General features: G+C 51.1%; 1 protein-coding gene and 1 long non-coding RNA gene across 12 annotated transcripts in view; one reads left to right on the top strand and one right to left on the bottom strand.

The window, feature by feature from the left end:
• Positions 1-15253: 15253 nt before the first annotated feature.
• Positions 15254-18868, bottom strand: LOC123589368. Its single transcript, XR_006708282.1, has 3 exons — positions 18576-18868; positions 16187-18000; positions 15254-16014 (listed from the first exon to the last, which is right to left on the bottom strand). It is a non-coding gene; the product is annotated as an uncharacterized LOC123589368 (long non-coding RNA).
• Positions 18869-19565: 697 nt separating this feature from the next.
• LOC123589361 (monocyte to macrophage differentiation factor 2) overlaps positions 19566-21544 on the top strand; it is a 128839-nt gene continuing 126860 nt past the window's right edge. For 7 of the 11 annotated variants that reach the window (XR_006708279.1, XR_006708278.1, XM_045461348.1 and 4 more), the window contains exon 1: positions 19570-19728. Coding sequence is in view for 7 of the 11 variants with exons in the window: in XM_045461348.1 (XP_045317304.1) it covers positions 19682-19728 (47 nt within the window). In the remaining 4 variants the exon portion in view is untranslated. Of the gene's footprint in view, positions 19729-21544 lie in introns of all 11 variants that reach the window. The other 4 variants (XM_045461351.1, XM_045461350.1, XM_045461365.1 and 1 more) reach the window with 3 other exon arrangements.

The following is a 21544-nucleotide window of genomic DNA, read 5'->3' as shown; positions in this document are numbered from 1 at the left end:
TAACTTGACCTTGCTTGTGCCTCTGAAAATCACAAGCGAAACCAAAGTAGTTCCTCAAAGTTGATGTGAGGCGACCACCAGCAAATTTCCTTTTAGTTCGGAAGATTCTAATACTGTACCCAATCACTAAAGAGCAAATAGTCATTGCTTCCACGCTCCACACTCTAGAAGCTGCTCTATGATGATATACCTCCGAGCCTCATTCTGTGTTTTGGTGTGAGTGCTCCTCGTTTGCAAACTGTCTTTTTGGTGGGTGCACAATAAACTTCTAACTATTACTTCAGCAATTCATTGATTTTCTTTAAGTTTATTTATTTTTGAGGGAGAGAGACAGAATGCGAGCAGGGGAGGGGCAGAGAGAGAGGGAGACCCAGGATCCGAGGCAGGCTCCAGGCTCTGAGCTATCAGCACAGAGCCCGACGTGCTAGAACTCACAAACCCCAAGACCATGACCTGAGCCGAAGTTGGACGCTTAACCCACCCTGAGCCACCCAGGCGCCCCAATTTTCTTGTTTTGTTCTGAACTTTTGACATAACGTGTTGGCTAAAATTAAAATGATTGACAATGCAAAGTGTAGACAATAATTGCAGAGCAACTGGAACTCTCATAACACTGTGAGGAAAAGTCTTAAATGGCTAGACTCAGCGCCCCTGGCTGGCTCAGGCGGCAGAGCAGTGACTCTTGATCTTGGGGTTGTAAGTTCGAGCCCCACGTTGACTGTAGAGATCACTTCAATATAAAATCTTTTTTAAAAAAATGAATTGTTAGAGGGGCGCCTGGGTGGCGCAGTCGGTTGGGCGTCCGACTTCAGCCAGGTCACGATCTCGCGGTCCGTGAGTTCGAGCCCTGCGTCAGGCTCTGGGCTGATGGCTCAGAGCCTGGAGCCTGTTTCCGATTCTGTGTCTCCCTCTCTCTCTGCCCCTCCCCCGTTCATGCTCTGTCTCTCTCTGTCCCAAAAATAAATAAATGTTGAAAAAAAATTAAAAAAAAAAAATGAATTGTTAGAATCACCTTGGAAAACCGTTTGACAGTATTTACTAAAGTTAAACATACATGTTCCCTGTGACTCAGTTCACTTCTAGGTATATGTACTCAGTGGTAACTAATGCCTATTTTCCCCAAAAGACAGGTATAGGAACGCTCACAGCCGCTTTACTCGTCATAATCCCAAACTGGAGATAACCCAAACATTCATCTACAGCAGAATGAGTAAGTAAATGGTGGTACATTCATACAGAAGAATACTACAGACCGATTAAAAGGCCATACGCATATGAGTGAATCTCACAGATACAATACTGAGTTTAAAAAGCCAGATGCAGGGGCGCCTGGGTGGCGCAGTCGGTTAGGCGTCCGACTTCAGCCAGGTCACGATCTCGCGGTCAGTGAGTTCGAGCCCCGCGTCGGGCTCTGGGCTGATGGCTCAGAGCCTGGAGCCTGTTTCCAATTCTGTGTCTCCCTCTCTCTCTGCCCCCTCCCCCGTTCATGCTCTGTCTCTCTCTGTCCCAAAAATAAATAAACGTTTAAAAAAAAAATAAAATAAAATAAAAAAATAAAAATAAATAAAAAAAAATAAAAAGCCAGATGCAAAAGAATATATGAGGCCCTGTGTGGCTCAGTCAGTTAAGCGTCCGACTCTTGATTTCGGCTTAGGTTATGATCTCATGGTTCATAGGATCGAGCCCACATCAGCCTTCATGCTGACAGTATGGAGCCTGCTTGGGATTTTCTCTCTCTCTCTCTCTCTCTCTCTCTCTCCCCCTCCCCTGCTTGTGCTTTGTCTCTGAGAATAAATAAACTTAAAAAAAAGGGGGCACCTGGGTGGTTCAATCATTTAAGCATTCAACTTCGGCTCAGGTCACGATCTCACGGTTTGTGAGTTCGAGCCCCACGTCAGGCTCAGTGCTGACAGCCCAGAGCCTGGAGCCTGCTTTGGATTCTGTGTCTCCCTCTTCTCTTTGCCCCTCCCCTGCTCGCATTCTGTCTTTCTCTCTCTCTCAAAAATAAACATTAAAAAAAAAAAAAAGGATATATACTGTATGAGTCCATTTATATGAAGTCAAAAATAGGCAGAATAGTGGTTACCTCTGGCGGGGGATTGGTTCGGAGGGGACATGAGGGGAATCAGCTGGAGTGCTGGAGCTGCCCTACGTCTTGATTTCGGTGGTTGGCTACACGGGCATGGACATATGTAAATGTATAAATATACGTATGTGAATGCCCATATAGCCGATCGCCAATCACCAGAAGTCAAGATGTAACACAGGAGCAGTGTCTTTAGTGGTGTATCTATCAGTTGGAACAGTTTCCTATGGACCATGATTTTTGAACAAAGCCACATAAAGAGGTGCCTGAAGAAATCTCCTGGGTTCTCGACACAGTTCTTGGCTTCATTTGGAAAAGCCACCCGGTTTCCCCTTGTTCGTCGGAATCTATCACTTCATCCAGGATAGTGACTTCTGTCGGTTCAGCAAGTGAGGATTTCCAAATGGCCAGAGGGTCGACTCAGTTTCCAATCTACCTGAACCATGAGTCTGTTCCCTGGAGTAGTAGGGGTCCTTTGGGTACTAGAACCTCAAAATCCAGTGAGCCCAGGGGTGTGTGGACGGAAACAAAACATTTTCGGTGGATTATTCTTTGTCATATGCAAGAAGACCCTACCACCCCCACCCCCAGTTTGCAGGCACGTATTGCCTACTGTGGAATGACAACCCCACCCCACAGGGTGTGGTCTCTCAGCCGGAGCCACAACTCAACCCTCAGTAGGCCATTCTGCCATCTCTCTAGGCAATAGGGCACATGGTAAGGATGGTGAATTCCAAGGGCATGAGCGCACTGTCAAAGCTGCCTCACCACCGTGTGAATTTCCGGTCAGAAGAGATGGGGTATGAACTAGATAACCCTCTTAAAAGTGGTCACCTCCCTACTTTCTTCTATTCCCCATCCCTCTCCTTGCTCTCTGTCTCTATATAGTACTTATCACTTTCCGATGGACCGCAAAACGCCCCCTCCTGACCAGAACATAATCCTCCACTGAGGGAGGATTTTTGTCTGTATCGTTCACTGTGCGATCCCATTCCCTAGAATGCTAGAACTTAGTCCTTGAACAACTCAGCTCTGGGCTTCCATTCCTGCGGGCCAGAATGGGCTGGCGCTCAGGGCTGCTACCCACCCGCCCAGATTTTGATTCGCTGCTCTATGATCTGGGAGATGTTGGGAACCACGGACAAGCGTTGCTGGGGAGCAGACTGGGATTGCGCCAAAGAGCTTGAGCTGCGTGTGACTCAGAAACGCACCCTCGTGTCCCAGCTCCCCTGGGGAGGACATGAGCTGACATTCCTGATGGCAGACAGAGCAGGAAGGATGCTCTCCTGAGCTTCTGTCATCGCTGCTTCCCTCCCTCCTGTCAACCTTAGAACAGAACCATCATCTGCCGGTGCTCAAAAAACTCCCCAAGTATTCTTCTTATGTGCAACGTTCAGAGATGAGCAATCCTCCCACAGGCGAGTTCCTAAATAAACCCGTGGGTTAAACAGCTGGCACGGAGGAGGGAACTAAGGGCTGAGTGAAAGGGTGCTGGAGCGCACCTTGCATGAGGTGAGGCAGTGGGAGAGAGGTCGGGATACGCACCACACCGAAATCGCACAGGCATACCGAGATTCGGATCCTGGTTCCGATTCTCACGAGCTGCGCCTCATCAGGTGAGCCACGTAACCTCTCCGAGCATGTTTCCTCAACAATAACAAGGGCTAGAATAATTCACCTCTGGAGAATGCCGTGGGGATTGAATGGGTGGGAAGGAAGCCCTTCCAGAATAGTGGAGCAAGAATCTCTGAAAACCATTCCTCCATGAAGGCAAAGAGAACGCTGGCAAAAAATGATCAAAATCAACCTTTTCGGAACTCTGGAAATTAACAACAAAAGGCTTGCAACCATCTAAGAAGCTTTCGTTCAAACAAAACAGCCGCGTCTCAGCGAGAGCAGTGAGATTTGTGGCTTTTTAATTGTCCCTAATCTCATCTCTCTATCCAAGATCCATGGTAGCCTTGAAAATCAGCAGCCTTACAACTGTGATAGATGTAAAAACAAACAGCCTAGTGGTCACTGGAGGCGGGCAGAAAGGGCTTGGAGCTCCCCCAAAAGCCCCATCCCCAGAGAATGGTCACTATTTGACCTGCCTGATAGTTTGCTGAAAAACTCCCTCGCAGAGCTTGTCTTTATTTGATCCAAGAGTTTGCCAGCTCATCCCCAAGACATTTGACCAAAACAATCATTGGCAATTGTATTGTATTGCATTGCAACTGCCTTGAGGTTACCAGTTAGGGCGAACAAGGGACTAAGCAAAACCAAAACTAAAACACACAAAACACAAATCCTTGAAAGGAACGTCTGGGGGATGAGATGTCCATAAGAAGCTTTGAAATGCTCCTGGCATATTCCTGAGAGTCCACAAAAAACTGTGAAACACACAAAGAAACGGGAAAGTATGGCCCCCAAACAGGGGGAAAAGTTACTGCCTTTGGAGGGACCCAGAGGGTAGGTTTAGTGAACAAAGATTTGAAAGCATCTATTACAAATAAATTCAAAAAACCAAAAGAAACCATACTTGAAGAATTATGAGACGGGTAGGATGACCGTGTCTCACCAAAGAGAATCTCAATAAAGAGACAGAAATCGTAGAAATAATCTAATAGCCAATCTGTTCAGAAAATACTAGAGGCCATCAGGCTGAAATGAAGCCATGGAGGACAGTAACTCAAAACCCCATGAAGAAATAAAGAGCGCTTGTAAAGCTACAACGTAGGTAAATACAGAGATAGCCTGAATGTATCGCTCTGGTAACTCTTCTATCTGACTTGGAAAACAGTGGCATAAAAATAATTAGAATGTTGTATTGATGGGCTTCAACTGTATAAAGATGTATGAAGATGATGATTCAGTACAAAGGTCTTCATTTTCTTTCAGCACTGCTCAACAGCTTTCCGTATATAGGCCTTGCAGTTCGTTGGTTAAACTCATTCCTTAGTATTTTATTCTTTTTGATGCAGGCACAAATGGATTTTTTGTTAGTTTTATTTCAGGTTACTCATTGCTAGCATATAAAAAGTCTTGATTTTCATATATTGTTCTTGTATTACCCCAATAGTTTTGTTTCAGCGGATTCCTTAAAATTTTCTGTATACACTAGCACATTATCTGCAAATAGGTTTTACTCCTTCCTTTCTAATATGGAGGCCTTTTATTTCTTTTACCTCGGTACACATCTCTGGCCAGTTGTCCCGGCTAAAACCTTTAGCAGAGTGTTGAAGAAAAGTGGCAAGAGCAGACATCTTTGTCTTATTCCTGATCCTGGAGGGAAAACGTTACGTCTTCCACCATTAAGTATGAGGTTAGCTCATGAGTTTTTTGTAGATGCTCTTTATCATATGGGTGAAATTTCCTTCTATTCCTAGCGGTTGAGTTTTATCACGAAAGGTGGTTAGGTTTTGTTAAAAGCATTTCTGCAGCTATAGGATGATCACGTGGTTTCTGTTCTTTACTCTATTAACATAGTATATTACATTGATCAGTTATCTTTCTTCCTTTCTTCCTTTCTTCCTTTCTTCCTTTCTTTCTTTCTTTCTGAGAGAGAGAGAAAGAGAAAAAGAGAGAATGTGTGCACAAGGGGAGGAGAGGGGCAGAGGGGGAGAGAGAGAATCTTAAGCAGGCTCCTCATAGGGTCACCCAGGAGCCCTGACCAAATGGAATTTATCCCTGGAATGCAACATAAGAAAACTGATCAGGGGCACACGGGTAACTCAGTCAGTTAAGCATCCAACTCTTGATTTGGGCTCAGGTCATGATCTCACGATTGTAGGATCAAACCCTGAGTTGGGCTCCAAGCTAGATGTGTAGCCTGCTTGGGATTCTCTCCCTCTCTCTCTCTTTCTTTCTCTGTCCCTCCCCTACGTGAGCACCCTCTCTCTCTCTCTCTCTCAAATAAAAAAAAATTATTTTAAATTCCATTTGGTCATGGTATATAATTCTTTTAATTTTCTGTCAGATACGGTTTGCTAGTATTCTCTTTTTTTTGAGAATTGTATATTAGGAATATTTTTTTTTGTAGGGTTTTCTCTCCTTTTGGTATTTTTCTCTAGCTTTGTGGTAAGATAATGCTAGTCTCATAAAATGAGTTAGTAAATGTTCCCTCCTTTTCTATTTTTTGGAAGAGTTTGAGAAGAATTGATGTTAATTTGTCTGTCAGTGTTTAGTAGAATTTTCCAGTGAAGCCTGTGTATAGGTCAGGCTGTCTTGTTTCTTTTCATGTCTCACAATTTTTCTCAAAAACTAGACATTTTAAGTAATATGTTGTAGTAACTTTGGATACTGGTCCTCTCTGCTCCTGCCTCGGGAGATGTTATTGTTGTTGGCTTGGTAATTGGTGTATTTGTTCGGTGACTTGGTTGAACCAATTCTGAGAAGTCAGTCCCACCCCTGCATCCCTCAACTCTCGGTACGCAATTTCTGATCTCCCCACTCAGATTTTTTTCCTCTCATTTTTGCCTTAAAGTTTTTTTTTAAACGTTTATTCATTTTTGAGAGACAGAGAGAGACAGAGCTTGAGTAGGGGAGGGGCAGAGAGAGAGGGAGACACAGAATCCAAAGCAGGCTCCAGGCTCTGAGCTGTCAGCACAGAGCCTGACACGGGGTTCAAACCCGTGAACTGCGAGATCATGACCTGAGCAGAAGTCAGAGGCTTATCTTACTGAGCCACCCAGACGCCCCTTATTTTCGCTTTTTAACCTGCCTACCTGGGGACGTCTCTGGCTCAGCCTAAGCGACCGATGGGTCAAAGGTTCTTATAAGACCCTAGGTCAGTTAGATTTTTACCTGCTACTGTTGTACGTGTGGCCTAGAAGCTACTATCACAGTTCAGAGAGTTTGTTTCTGCCTTCTGTTCGGCCGGAAACTAGTAGCTCAGAGTTCTTTCTATGGTCTCTCCCAATGGGGTGGAGCCCTGGGCTTGCACACCGTCTTTCAGATGGCCAGAGTTGACTTGGATAGCATTTCAACCCCTATGGCTTGCTTGGAGCCACCACTGAGGAATAGTAGCTACTGTCCAGTACGTGTGGGTCCGAAGTTCTGGTAAGTTCCTCGTGCCATTGAGGCATCCACCTGTTTCACCGAGAGCTGGGTGCGGCATGGGGAATGCCTTGGAGTTTACCCTGAGTGCTGTTCTGAATGTCTTGGAGTGGGTGCAGCCTTCCTGATTCCCAGAGCTGTCTGCCATCCCCGGAAGGCCGTGGGAATCTGCCAGATCTCCCTCCAGGCTTGGAGTTTTCAACTCTACACGACACCAGTCTTCTCCAGCGTAGCTGCTCAGCTCCTCCTCCTGGAGCCTGCCACTTCCTCTGGGCAGGACCCTGGGCCACTTCACCTGAGCCGGGTGGGGACCAGATTTTCTGGGAGTGATGCTCTTGCCCTATGAGTGAGCAGCGGGGCAGGGTGGGGTGGCCGGCCTGGTCTTCGTGGCTTCCACTGCTGTGAGTGCAGAGTGAGCTGGGATGGGGGCGACTGGGGCCCCAGTGGTCTCAGCTGTGCCCCAGAGTGAGGGCTGGGCGGAGCAGGGACTGGGGACTCCAGGCCAGTCACATGGCCTGGACCAGAGTTTCTGCGGTGCGGTTGGGTCGGAGAGTGAATCTGGAGCCCTGGACTGAACTGGGGGGGGGGGGGGGGAGAGGGAGCCCCTTTCCTTGGCTGCACCAGCCCTGGGAGGGGCTTCCGGAGCTCCGTGGCTCAAGGGTGGGTGAGCCAGGGGGCATGGCTTTTACAGAGATTTAGTAGATTTTCTTGAATGAAAGTTTCTCTATTTGCCATATGCCCTTACAAGCATTTCCAGAGGCTTTGAATGATTTGAATTCATCAGATGAATTGCTGTTTTGCTGGGGAGAGGGTCTACAAGTCCCCTTCCTCCAACATCATAGAGTTCTACAACACACCTGGGAGATATGTCCAACTTCTCCAGGGCGACAGCCTCCAATCAGGCCACCGAAGACTTTCCTCCCGTCACTGTCGAGCTCTCCCACCCTCCTGCCTGCCTTCCAGTCCATCAAACAAGTGACAGTGGCCGACCTCCTTGTTGTGGAAGCACCGAATAGCCTCTGCCTGCCCGGGTCTGGGTGGTCTGGCTCACTCCCATGGAGAGAGCATGAAAGGGAAACAAAGGGCCGCCCACCGAGGTGGGAAGGCCTTGGAAGGGAGCGGTTCCCTGACCTGCTTTGGGTTTTCCCATCAAAGGAATAGTTGACCCTAACCTTCTGGAACTCAGGGGAGAGGTCTAGACAGAAGAAATAAATCTGGGAGTAAAAAATGTGATGGGAAGAGAGAAGCCACAAAGTGGGACATTCTAGATACCCATCAACTGGGAAATGCGGTTTGAAAGATGGTAGGATGGCCATACAGTGGAATCCAGTAGCAAAGTGCCTTCAATCCCAGGGCCTGGAAATGTCCCCAGGGTATGCATGGTATTAAGTGAAAACGCCAGGCTCACTATGTGACTGGTGAGGGGAGCATAACTGGTTTTCTCTGATTGGTTCCAAGTTGGAAGTGGGGACAAACAGGAAGGAAGCTGTCAGTTATCGATGGATCCAGTGTGGCATTTGGGGCCAATGGCTACTGGGGAGGTTGTCTGACATCCTGGACTGGTTGCTGTGGGTGGTAGGTCAGAGTTCAGTCCTCATTTGTGGACTGGCCACTGCCCGTTTGTATATTCAGTCTCCCACATCCTCAATGAACAGCGTAGATGCTATCTCCAAAATACAGTTAGGAACTAACCACTCCCCCTCCCCATCCCCATCAACGTCCCAGGTACCATCATCTCTGACCTTGCGGTGAGAAAAGACTTCCTTCTGGTTTCCACGCTTTCACCCTCGCCCCCTTTCAACCAATGGGAAGCACTGCTCAGAGGACCCCTAAAGGCAATGGGGTCATGGACACCCTCTCCACCCCAATACCCAATCTAATCCAATCTCCTCACCACGGTCTACAAGCACCTGTTCTGTGCAATCTCTGCACCTGCTTCCATTTCAGGACCACCTTCCTTCTACCAGCCCCGTCATGCTGCTTCTAATCTCTCTCTTCTCTCTTTCCCGCCTTGAAGACTTTCCCTTTGCTTCCACTCTGCCCCCACCCCTGCCTCCCATCTTTCAGGTCTGAACGGAACTCAGACCAGTGCTGACCCACATCCCTGACCATCCTGGCAGCCAAATGGCCTTAATGCCATTATCCCCCTTCACAAAATAAACAATCATCCCTTTGCATCATCTATTCCGCTGCCGGGAATCCGTTTCCCATGATTATCTCATAGACGTGTTTTTACCATGGTTTCCTTTGAGCCAGGATCCAAACGACAGCTCTATATTATATTGGATGTATAATACATTGGATTATATTGGCTATATTATATAGCCTCTGATCTTGGAAATCTCTTTTTAATCAGAACAGTCTCCCCGCTCCCAGTTTTTATGCCAGGCCATTTTTTGCAGGGACAGGATCTGTTGTCCTACAGATGGCCCCACATTTTGGATTCGGCTGATTACCTTCCTGTGGTTTCATGTAACACGAGGATGAGAATGTTCCTCTTATCTCTTGTACTTAGAACTAGAGGAAACACATTTTGGCAAGAGGGTATCATCTGTGATTTCCAGAGCTGGGGTCAATGGGTCAAAGCTCCGTGCATTCTAAATGTTGACATGTATTGCTGAAAAGGTCGCTCTAAGTTATACCCCCAGGAAAGTGGGTGAGCAAGCTGGTTCTCTGGCCCCAGCTACTTCAAGATTGAGCCAACTCCCAGGTTTGTCATTTTTAATGTGTCATAATGTGATAATTCTGCTTCTGGCCACAAGAGGCCAGCAAGGCCCAGCCATTGGACCCAAAGGGACCCTCCAAGGCTGGATCCTGGGCTTTGAACCCCCTTGGGAGGCCTGGGATCAGTGGTGTCCGGTAATCAGGGGCTGGGTAAGTGGGACAGGGATGGACGACAGCCTGGGCATGTTAGAGAAGCCCCGATGAGAGAAGGGCTGAACGTCAGAGCTGGTGATCAGCTCCTAGAAATTTGAACACTGGGTGCGCCTGGGTAACTTGGTCGGTTAAGCATCGGACTTCGGCTCAGGTCATGATCTCGTGGTTCCTGGGTTCAGGCCCCGTGTCGGGCTCTGTGTTGACAGCTCAGAGCCTGGAACCTGCTTCAGATTCTGTGTCTTCCTCTCTCTCTGTTCCTTCCTCACTCATGCTCTGTCTCTCTCTCTCTCTCTAAAATGAATAAACATTAAAAAAATTTGAAAAAAGAAACTTTGAACACCGAACATTTCTAATGTTAGTTAAAGCTTATAATCCTCACCTCTAGCAATAACTGGGCCTACGCACACCACACGCGTTTCTTTCTCTCTCCTCCATATACACACACGGCAGGTACAAACGATAGAGCCTTTAAAAAAAAAATTGTTATGTATATTGTAGGTCTTTTCAATTTAACTGAAATGTAATATATTATTTAAAAAATGTTTGTAATATTTATTTATTTTTGAGAGAGGGCAAGCAGGGGAGGGAGACACAGAATCCGAAGCAGGCTCCCGGCTCCGAGCTGTCAGCACAGAGCCCGACGCGGGGCTTGAGCTCACGAGTCGTGAGATCACGACCTGAGCTGAAGTCAGACGCTTAAACCGACCGAGCCACCCGGGCGCCCCCGAAATGTAATTTAAATAGAGCAAAATTCACTCTCACTGAGTGTACAGTTGTGGGAGTTTTTTTTTTTTAATGTTTATTTATTTATTTTGGGGGGTAGCATAATTGGGGGAGGGGCAGGGAAAGAGGGAGGGGGAGAGAGAAAGAGAGAGAGAGGGAGAGAGAGAGAATCCCAAGCAGGCTCCACGCTGTCAGTGCAGAGCCTGACGTGGGGCTCGAACTCACAAAGTATGAGATCGTGACCTGAGCTGAGATGAAGAGTTGGACACTTAGCTGACTGAACGGCCAGGCGCCCCAGGTGTGTGAGTTTTAACCGATTTATACAGCCATGGAACTACCCTTACAAGCAGGACATAGACGTTTCATCATCCCCCCAAATTCCTTGTGTCCCTTTGTGGCCGGCTTCTGCCCACCCCTGCCTCCCAGCCCCTGGAAACCACTGAAGCCTGTACATGGTGTGAGAAAGGAAAAGAACAATTTTCTGTGGCATATGAATTTCAAATTTCTCCAGCACCATGTGTTGAAAAGACTGTCTTTTTCTCCATTAAATTATCTTGACGTCTTTGTCAAAAATCGAAGGGCCTATTTTTAGACTCTTTACATTTTCTGCAGCTAATCTATGTGTTGCTTCTTTCCCAACGTCCGTAATGTCTTGATTACGGCAGCTTTATAGTCAATCTTGAAATCACGTAGTGTGATTCTTCCAACTTTGTTCTTCTTTCGGTATTGTGATATATATTTTTTAAAAGTTTACTTATTAAAAAAATTTTTTTTAAGATTTATTCATTTTTGAGAAAGACAGAGACAGAGGAGGAGGAGCAGAGAGAGAGGAAGACACAGACTCCGAAGCAGGCTTCAGGCTCTGAGCTGTCAGCGCAGAGCAGAGGGAGACAGAATCCCGAGCAGGCTCCCCCCGGTCAACACAGAGCTCCATGTGGGGCTCAAACCCACAAACCGTGAGATCATGATCTGAGCCAAAGTCGGCCGCTTAACCGACTAAGCCACCCAGGCACCCCTTGGGTTTATTTTTATCTATCTATCTATCTATCTATCTATCATCTATCTATCTTATTTTTGAGAGAGAGAGAGAGCAGGGGAGGGGCAGAAAGAGAGGGAGAGAGAGAATCCCAAGCAGGTTCTGCACTGTCAGTGCAGAGCCCGATGCGGGACTTGAACCCACAAACCGTTGAGATCAAGACCTGAGCAGAAATCACGAGTCGGATGTTCAGCCGACTGAGCCGCCCGGCGCCCCGTTATTGTGATATCTTCATTTACAACTTTAGAGCTGGAATCCCTGTCTCTTAGAGGTGAAAAACCTGAGGCTCAGGTGGAGGGTGTGAGTTGAGGTAACACACCTGACAGAAGCAGGAGCAGGCCTGGGCCCCCAGCCTCCTCCTTCCCCATCCAGGTGCGCTGTGAGTTGGCAACATTCAGATCAGTTGTTCCAAAGTCATAAGCCCTGGGAAACGCACAAGCAGTACCTGTCTAGAGTTACATAACAAAAATTTGACAGAGTAAAATTCAGACATCTAGTTGGCTTTCTTTTTTTTTTCTTTTTTTTTTTTTTTAATTTTTTTTTTCAATGTTTATTTATTTTTGGGACAGAAAGAGACAGAGCATGAACGGGGGAGGGGCAGAGAGAGAGGGAGACACAGAATCGGAAACAGGCTCCAGGCTCTGAGCCATCAGCCCAGAGCCTGACGCGGGGCTCGAACTCACGGACCGCGAGATCGTGACCTGGCTGAAGTCGGACGCTTAACCGACTGCGCCACCCAGGCGCCCCTCTAGTTGGCTTTCTGAATCAATTCATGTCTCAGGCAGTATCCCTCCAGCAAGTAGAGGGGGGCTCCGAAAGGCTCCAGGAAAGGAAAGGCGTTTAAAGACAGGGGGTAGAAAAAGGAAATTATTAGCAAAGAATCCATTGTTTTCGGCAAGGTCACCCTTCTACAAGGGATGGATGGGGTCTGTTCAGTAAATTTCCTAGCGCTGACTGAGAAACTCGCCACGTTTGAAAGGGTTAAAGGTTACATTTCTGGAGATTTGAAAATGCAGTTGGATATTAGGTGCTAAGTCTTGGTTTACTCACTTGAGGCTCTTAACCTAAGTGATGCCATTTTGGTCCCCTGTCTTTTTAACATTAGATTAAGTTTTGTGTTTCTTGCACTTATAAAACAAAGACAGAGTTTTGAAATCTTCTTACTGCATCACACCAGATTTTGCGAGTATTTTGAAAATGATATTTTCTTTTTTTTTTATAATTTTTTTTTCAACATTTATTTATTTTTGGGACAGAGAGAGACACAGCATGAACGGGGGAGGGGCAGAGAGAGAGGGAGACACAGAATCGGAAACAGGCTCCAGGCTCTGAGCCATCAGCCCAGAGCCCGACGCGGGGCTCGAACTCACGGACCGCGAGATCGTGACCTGGCTGAAGTCGGATGCTTAACCGACTGCGCCACCCAGGCGCCCCATGAAAATGATATTTTCTTCTTGGTGCCCCAGGGACAATTTTTAAATGAAAAGCCGGAGGACGGTAACCTAACGTGGGGGAGTCACCTCATCCTCTAGGAAAATATTTGGTATTCCACTGATTCTTCTCCTGCTGACTTAGATTATCAGTACTGAGATTACCTGCTTGGTTGTTTTTTGTGTGTGTTTGTTTTCGCTCTGGGCTCTCCAAGTCAGTGGAGGGCCTGGATTTGAATCTGGCTTCATCCTTTAAGAGACTCTTTCCAGCCCTAACCAGTCCTTTGAATGATGCCCTTGGGCCTTCTGCAAATGCAGGTGTAACTCGGGAGCCTTTCCTCCTCCTCCGGGATTTGGACAGTCACTCCTGGGCATGCAGTGCTGAGATGAGGGGTGTCTGCAAGGCAAAGAACAGACGACCCGTGATCTGGCCCCCCGCACACCTCCTTCTGCAGTCAGCTTCCTGCTCTCACCTCTGCTGCCTTGGAAGCTCAGGATGTCAATTCCTCGCTAAGTCATGAGTGGAGCAGACGAAAGAAGGGTTTGCTTGGAGGAGGTGAGAGGCTGGGATGAGAGTACAGGGGACCCAGGGAGAGCCCGGACAGTACAGAGCAGTGAGGCCCCTGGTCAGAGGAGGCGCTGGCCTCGCCCACGCCGCACCCCTTTCCCGCAGCTGTGCCCGCTGACCGGTGGATGGGACTCCCCTCTGCATCTGCTGAAGCCACTGTCCAGAGAGGCAGGGAGGGGCCCAGGGAAGGGCTGGGCCCCTCGCCGCTTCTTCCCTCCCTGCCCCTGCTGTCCACCCCAAGGATAGTCACCTAATCAATCTCCTTGCGCTTAAACTCCTCTCAGAGCCTGCTTCCCAGGAACTCAAGCTGGAACAGGCTGGTTCCTGGGAACTGCTCCTTTCCTTCCCGGGAACACGCGAAGCTGGCTCGGGGGCAGCAAAGCTGGAAAGGAGCCTCCCTGGCTGAGCAGTGACCAGGACAAGTCCTGTATCTCCCAGGCCCAGGCACACCGCAGGCTGAACGAAGAATGGATGGTCTGAGTCCCAGCTCTGAGGGAGGACAGGGCACAGGGGACCCTGGTGGGACAAACTCTCCAGCAGCTACACGCACCTTGTTAAAAAGAAAACCACAGGCCCCAAATGGCGTCATTTATGTGAAGAGCCCCAGGTCAGCACGCTAGGACTTAATACCTAACCTAACCTAACTCTCGACTGCCTCCCCGCCCCCCCCCCCCCCCGAAGTAACCTTTAACCCGTCAACCTGGAATTTCCTGGTCAGCACTAGGAAATCTACCAATAGACATTTTCCATTCCCCTGAAGAGGGCAAACTTGTCTAAAATAATGCATTCTTGGCTAATAATGTCCTTTTTTCCATTCTCTCTCTGCCTGTGAAAACCTTTCCTGCAGCCCAGCGGAGCCTCCCTCAGCTTGCTGGATAGAATGCTGCCCGGTCCGTGAATTGATTAGTAAAACCAATTATATCTTTAAATTTTACTAGGTTTGAAGTTCTGTTATTTAACACCATACATCACATATAATCTGGAATATACATTATAAAATCTGAGATATACAAGTGTATATAGAATACACAAGTGTCTGCATATACACATACGTGTATATATACACGTGCATATATGTATAGATAGATTGTAGCTAAGCTACAGATACAGGTACTATTTGAAGGTATAGGGAGTGGCCGAGAGCCCAAAGAAAGTGGAGGGCGCCTTGAAAAGAGTGACGTTTGCAAACTGGTGGCCCCGTGCCTGAAGATGGCTTCAATGTCGCTATCTGAGCTTTCATTATGTTTACATTTCAGAGAGTTGCCCCATCCCTAGAGGCACAAGGGACTGATGGAGGATTTCAAAATTGTTCCTGCCTGTCTGCAGGATGCACTCCACTTTCGTATTGACCCCTAAGGTCTTTTTCCTTTTTTTTTTACAGTTTTATTTATTTTTGAAAGAAAGAGACCGTGCTAGTGGGGGAGGGGCAGAGAGAGAGGGAGACACAGAATCCGAAGCCGCTTCAGGCTCCCAGCTGTCAGCACAGAGCCCGATGTGGGGTTTGAACCCACAAACTGTGAGATCATGACCTGAGCCGAAGTCAGACGCCTAAGTGACTGAGCCACCCAGGCGCCCCCTGAGTGTCCAATAAAAAGGAGGGCCTCAGTAAAGTGACACTACCTTGAACTTCCCTAAGTACCTAAGGCAAGTACAAATTCTGCCGAAAGTCCTTCCTAACGCCCCTCATGGAGACCCCTCCAGTTCCCCACATTGGGCCCTCCCCCTAATTGCAGCCCGTTGATAAACCTTACCACAGGCACCGGTCCTGGTAGTCCTTGGCTGGTGGGCACCTACAAGATGATCCCGTGGGGCCCTGACACTGGCTCAAAGGTGGCATAAAAGGGAGGAGAAGCCATTTCCCCTAAAGGTCCAACAAAGGAGAACTTTAAACTGGGTCTGGAAGAATAAATAGAGATCTGCCAGGCAAACTAAGGAGGAAAGGCCTTCCAGGCAGAGGGAACGGCACCTGTGTAGCCACAGAGCACGAGAAAGCCATGCATGTTTGGGGGGAGTTTGGATTCATTTATTGCATGTGCACGGTGGGTGAGGTCGTTTTTCTATCCTGACTCCATCCTGAAAGCAGTGGGAGCCACTGAAGGGTTTTAGGGAGAGGGGCTTCGTCAGACTTGCGTTTCAGAAAGTCACTCTGGTAGGGAAGATTTGTGGCTTTGCCAGAGACAACGAGGACTTTGCAGGCAGACGCTGCTAGGCGTATATAGGGGCCCATGTCGTAGCTACTGATCGGGGATGGAAGTCGCTAGGAGGGAGGAGAAGGATCACATCAGAGGGTGCGCCATTGGGTCCTGGGGACAGATGGCAGGGGTCGGTCGTGTGGGAGGAGACTGGTGACGTGGTCAGGGCTCTAGGGAAGGGATGAAAAGCGCTGGTGGTTGGCGGGTGTGTGGTGGCGGGGGGTGTTATCTCCCTACCTGCTTGCCACTCTGCGCATCTGATGAGCCGGGAACACGGTAGGTGTTTCATCAGTGCCCATGCAGTGCAGGGCACTTCAGCACAGACAGATGTGCTGTGTGGCTTGCTGTGGGACTTGGCCTGCCTGAACACGGCTCCTTGTCCGCAAATTAGGAACGGCACCTCCTACCATGTAGTGCTACAGAGGGGACTGAATGGGGAGACACATTGCCAGCAAGAACATCGGGCCCAGGCGGCCTTTGTTCCTTCAGTAATCCTGCAGGGTGGGTGCTGTTAACTTCCACTTTACAAGTGGGGAAACAGCCTCGAATGGGAAGCACCTGGTTCAGGGCACAAAGCTAGGTGGAGGTGGAGGCCGGCCTCGGATCCTGGGAAGGCCGCGTTCAGAGCTTCCAGCCACGGCGAACCGGGCCCAGGGGGTGGTGTGGGGCCGCCTTCTGGAGAGGGGCTGGAAGAGGAACGGCAGAGGAAGAATTGGGTTTTGGCCAGCAGGGCTCGTGGGGCTGATCGCTCAGGTGCCCGTGGTGGTCACTGTGGTGGGGGTCGAAAGCTGCATGTGGAGATGAGGGCACAATAACCACTCCCCCCCCCCCCCCAGGAGCAGTGAAGGACAGGCTCGGCGACAAGGCCGGGGGAGCCCGAGACCACACAGCCAGCAGGAGATGGTGGGCTTGCACCAAAGGGAGAAGTTGCCAGGGGCCACTGGCCAGGGTTATATGGGCACAGGTGGCCTTCCGTCACGGCGGGGGGGGGGGGGGCGCGCAGAGCCAGGGGCAGGGGTGCCAGAAATCCCACAGTCGGTAGTCCAAGGCTCGTCCGGTGGCTGCCACCGCTGCCCCTGGAACCCCCACCTCATCTCCTTCACTGGCAGGCCAACCCTGACTCCCTCGAGGCCCTCAGTTACCATAACAACTGGATCCCAGCAGTAAAAATAGTAACTTATTTCTTATTCAACTTTTTTTTGCTCATGGAGAAAAAGAAAATCCATTTCGAGGTTTGTGTTTCCCTTCGGGGGTCTCCTCTGGGGCCTTGCTGAGTGCATTGCCAAGACCCGCTGAAGGTCAACAGCAGGCTGGGGCCGGAGGAGGCCAGCGGGCCGGCAGCCTGGGGAGGTCTGGTCCCACACCTGTGGCTCCCCTCAGCCTCAGGGCAGCTGCAGTCAACAGCTGATACCCCAGGCCAGGGAGGAGGGGGCCACGGGGAGGTCAGGCCTCTGGGGCTTTCTCTTTTATAAACACTGAAGGGACCTTTTTGGGAACTGAGGTTGAGGACTGAGGAGGAGGTATGGCTGACCCGGGGACAGGTGTGCCCTGGTGGGGCTGACCACAAGGCAGTCCTTTATTGTATGTGTGTGTGTGTGTTGGGGGGGGGGGGTCATAACAATGGTGATAGAGGTCAAGGTCAGGGAAGAAGCCATGAAATGCAGGCTCAGAACTCAGAGCCTGGGAAGCTGGACTCCAGAACAGCTCCTCTGGCTGTGTGACCGTGGGTGGGTCCCCTGGTCCCTCTCAGCCTCTTTCCCTCCTCCACCAAGGAGACAGGAGACTCTGGTCACTATAGCCTCGAGCCTCGCCCATTCCTCACCGTGACTCCCAGTAAGAATACATTTTCATGCCAACCAGGACACAAAATGTATTCAAATAACTGAGACAAAAGTTGCCTGAACGTGACTTAAGTCTTCCCAGCACAATGCACTCCGGACCAGACGTCTCTTCTCTTTCTGCTCGCTGCCCACCTGGGGTGACTTCCTGGTCTTCTGGGACTTGTTTCCATTTGGAAGTGGTCTGATACGGCAGCCACTGGTCACATGTAGCTGTTGAGCATTGGAAATGTGGCTCATGTGAGTAAAGAACCGCGTTTCAAATTGCATTTCATTGTATTTAATGTAGAAATAAACAGATGCAGGAGGCTGGTGGCTGGTAGGTTGAGATGAGCGATTCGAAATCTGCAGATCCAAGGGGCCTTCCGGCTTTGCCCTCCCAGCTCCTCCTCGCAGGGTGGGCTTGCTGCCCTACTGGACCCTCTGGCTCACCAGTCTAGCCCTTGACCTTATACTCATGCCCACCTTGACCTCAAACTCACCTGGCCAAAACCGAGCTCACGTCTTCCTTCACCTCCTTTCCCTGCTGCTTCTCCTCTGGTCTCCTCCCCCTGCCCCCACACCCTTAATGTCATCAGTACCCACTCAGCAGGGCCAGCCAGAAGCCCAGTAGTCGCCCTCCACTTCTAATCCATCAACAGGGCCTGGTGGATAAAATCCATCTAGGTCTCATAAACATCCCTATACCCCTTCTCTGGTCCCCACCTGCAGCCCTGCCTGCCCAGCCACACTCACTGCCCTCCCCCCCCCACCCCCCGCAGCCCTGCTGCCCCCTGTGAATGCATCACCTGTAACCCTTCTTGTCCTCACCAACACTGGGTATCTGAGCCCGTCTCGCGCCCAGCATTTGGAGTGCAGAAATGAATTCCGTAGGGTGGGATTGTTTTCTGGATGTGTAGCAGGATTCTCGAATAAAGCGTTATAAAAAGTAGCAGGGAGCTGGGGTTTGTGAGCATAAGGGAAGGGCGAGGAGGGGGAGAAGGAGATGCCTGCCCTTCGGTTTGGGCACGGGTCCTTTCAGGTTGAGGGCTGTTCTGCCTCCAGCAGTCCCTTCCTGTAGGCGGTTCCCCACAACCCATCACCCGGGCCAAGGTCTCCTAAAGGAGACCACTGGATTTTGTAGAAGAACAGAGGCGGGTGGGCAGATTCCGGGCACGCTGGAATCCGACAACCAAATGCATGTACCCCTGTCTGGGGGATCGTGAGGGTCCCCAGAATCACAGTCTCTGGGAGTGGAGAGCTTCCCCGGAGACTGCGGCCATTCCCGGGCGGATCCCTTGGGGCCGTCGCGCCTCGCAGGCGCTCAAAGAAAGGCAGGAGGCGCTGGCCGCGGGGGAAGCGTGAGCTACAAGTATACTCCGGGGCCAGCGACGCCAGGGGCCTGAACGGCTGGCGCGCCATCAGTGTCCTCGCTCCCTTTCCAGCCCAGCCCCGGCCGGGAGGAGCGGGGGAGACAGCGGGGCTCCGTCTAGCAGGCCGTCACCTCGTTCTGAAAACTACCGGCTGAGGGGACACCGGGACAGGGAGAGAGAGAGAGAGAGAGAAGGGGCTGCAATCGAAGCCCCCATCCTTCCCCATCTCTCCTCCTTTCCCCAGCGAAGGCCGGAGGGGTCCGCAGGGCACGGGGAGGGGGCCGAGGCCGCGGGGACTAAGGCGATTGGCCCGGAGCCCCCCCGCCCCGCCCCCACCACCATCTGCTCGGGATTTGGCGTCGGCGTCTGGAGCTCGGGCTCGGCTCGGCTCCAGCTCGGGCTCCGCGCGCCCCCCGGCCGGCCCCCGCCCTGCGCCCGCCTACCTGCTGCTCCCGCGGCCCGCGCCTCCTTCCCTCCCTCCCGCGCTCCGTCCCAGCGCCGGTTGTCGGAGCCCCGGGCTGGGTGCCGATGGAACCGCCGCGATGTTCGCTCCTCGGCTCCTGGATTTCCAGAAGACGAAGTACGCGAGGTGAGGGCGGGAGCGCGCGGGGAGGGGGCGCGAGGGAGGGGGGCGCGTGGGGGATGGCAGGGAGAGGGGGGCACGTGGGGAGGGGGCGCTCCGGAAGGGGGCGTTCGAGGAGGGGGCGCACGCGGAGGGGGTGCGCGCGGGGAGAGGGGCGCGCGCGCGGAGGGGGCGCGCGCAGGGAGGGCTGGCCGAGGGTCTCTCCCGGCTCCGCGCCGCCGGGCTGGCTCCCCGCGTCGCCCGGAGAATTGGAGTTGATAGATGCACCCTAAGCTCGGCCGGAAGAAACCAGAAAGGAGACTTCGTGGTCTTTGTGAGCGTCTCGGCGCCCAGCTGTGCGCCCCGCACCCGGGAGCAGCGCGGCTTCCCAGCGCCTCCTCTCCTGGCGGCGAGTCCTGAGGCGAGTCGCTTCACCTCCCTGAACCTCAATTTCCAGGTCTCCAAAACGGGGATAATGAACGTCCCATCCCTGGGGACCACGTGAGGATTAGTGACAGGCGCTCTCGAGAGCACTTTGAATGGCGCCCGGAGCAGAGTAATCGCTCGATTTCTCTCCGGCGTTTTTGTTAATGTAAAAGGTGCTGGCGCGCACCACCCGTGTTCCCCCACTACCCCCTGCACTGCCCTTGTCCCCCGCACCCCGCCGCCGTACCGTTCCTGTCAACCCCCCTCCACCCCCGCATCACACCTTCCCCCCAACCCTTGACCACGCTCGTAGCAAGCGGGAGGAATGAATTAACTGCTCTTTTTCGGTGGGGAAACTGAGGCCTAGGACCCGGGAAGAGCTGCTTGTACATCTTGGCCTTTTCCCGGTGTGAGGTTTGTGGTCACCCCTGAGCCTCAGTTTCTCCTAAAATGGCGAGGACAGATACTCCCACCCAGTTGCTGAGTGGGAGCCAAGCTCCTGTTGGACTAAGTACACATTGAATGAGGAGGTTCATAATTCTTAAGTTTCTCTAAGATTTTGTGGGGTCCACTCGCCTGAAAGCTGGGGCAAAAACCCTTTCCTGCAGTTGCCCTCCGCCCCTGGGGGTCTTGAGGAAGGGCAGGCAGTTCTGGGATCGCAGCCCCCAAGGCTTTTGCCTCTTGCCTGGGCACCAAGAGGGCGCCCACCTGACGTGTTGCCCTCCCCCTCAGGTGTCCTGCTTCTGGGCGGAGGGGAAGGTGGTGAATTTGAGACGGGTTGGCATCAGTTTTGATACCCACATTCACGTGGCTCGTCGTCTCCTGGCACTTACCGAGGGTCCTCGTCCCCATGAGGTCTGTACCCATTCTGGTCAAACAGCAGAGCGTGATCACAGATGGCCAGGCTGAGCATAGCATTGGAGGTGGGGAGGCAGGACTAGGGCTTTTCCCGCTCAGTTTCACCTTCCATTTCTGGGGGGGGGGTCCTTTTCTCCTTCATAAAGTTGGGGAGTCCTACTGGGAAAGACGGATGCACGGGGGAGTTCCTGTGGGGTTGGTTTTTGGTTTTTGGTTTCTTTTGGCTGGAAGGTGGGAGGCACTGGCTGCTCAAATCCATGGGATCTTCTCTGATACGGACGCTTGGACTTTCAAAGGCTTGTTCTCGAGGGTCCTTTTTTGCTCTGGTGAGGTCTAAATTGGTGGAGGGTTCCCCGAAAGGGAAGGGGGAAGCCTGGGACAGGAGGCCACATTTGCAGACATGCAGGGAGGGAGCTGTGAAGCCCGTACTGTGGGCTCCACCTGTCGTGCAGCTGCTGTGTGGTCTTGGGTAGGTGTCTGAACCTCTCCGGTTGATTTGTGAGAGGACGGGAGGCTTGGTCGGAGATGTCTAGATTTGGACACTGGTGCAGCCCTCCCT

Source organism: Leopardus geoffroyi, chromosome E3, assembly GCF_018350155.1.
Source record: "Leopardus geoffroyi isolate Oge1 chromosome E3, O.geoffroyi_Oge1_pat1.0, whole genome shotgun sequence".
Lineage (NCBI taxonomy): Eukaryota > Metazoa > Chordata > Mammalia > Carnivora > Felidae > Leopardus > Leopardus geoffroyi.
This window is presented reverse-complemented; position numbering and strand designations above follow the sequence as displayed.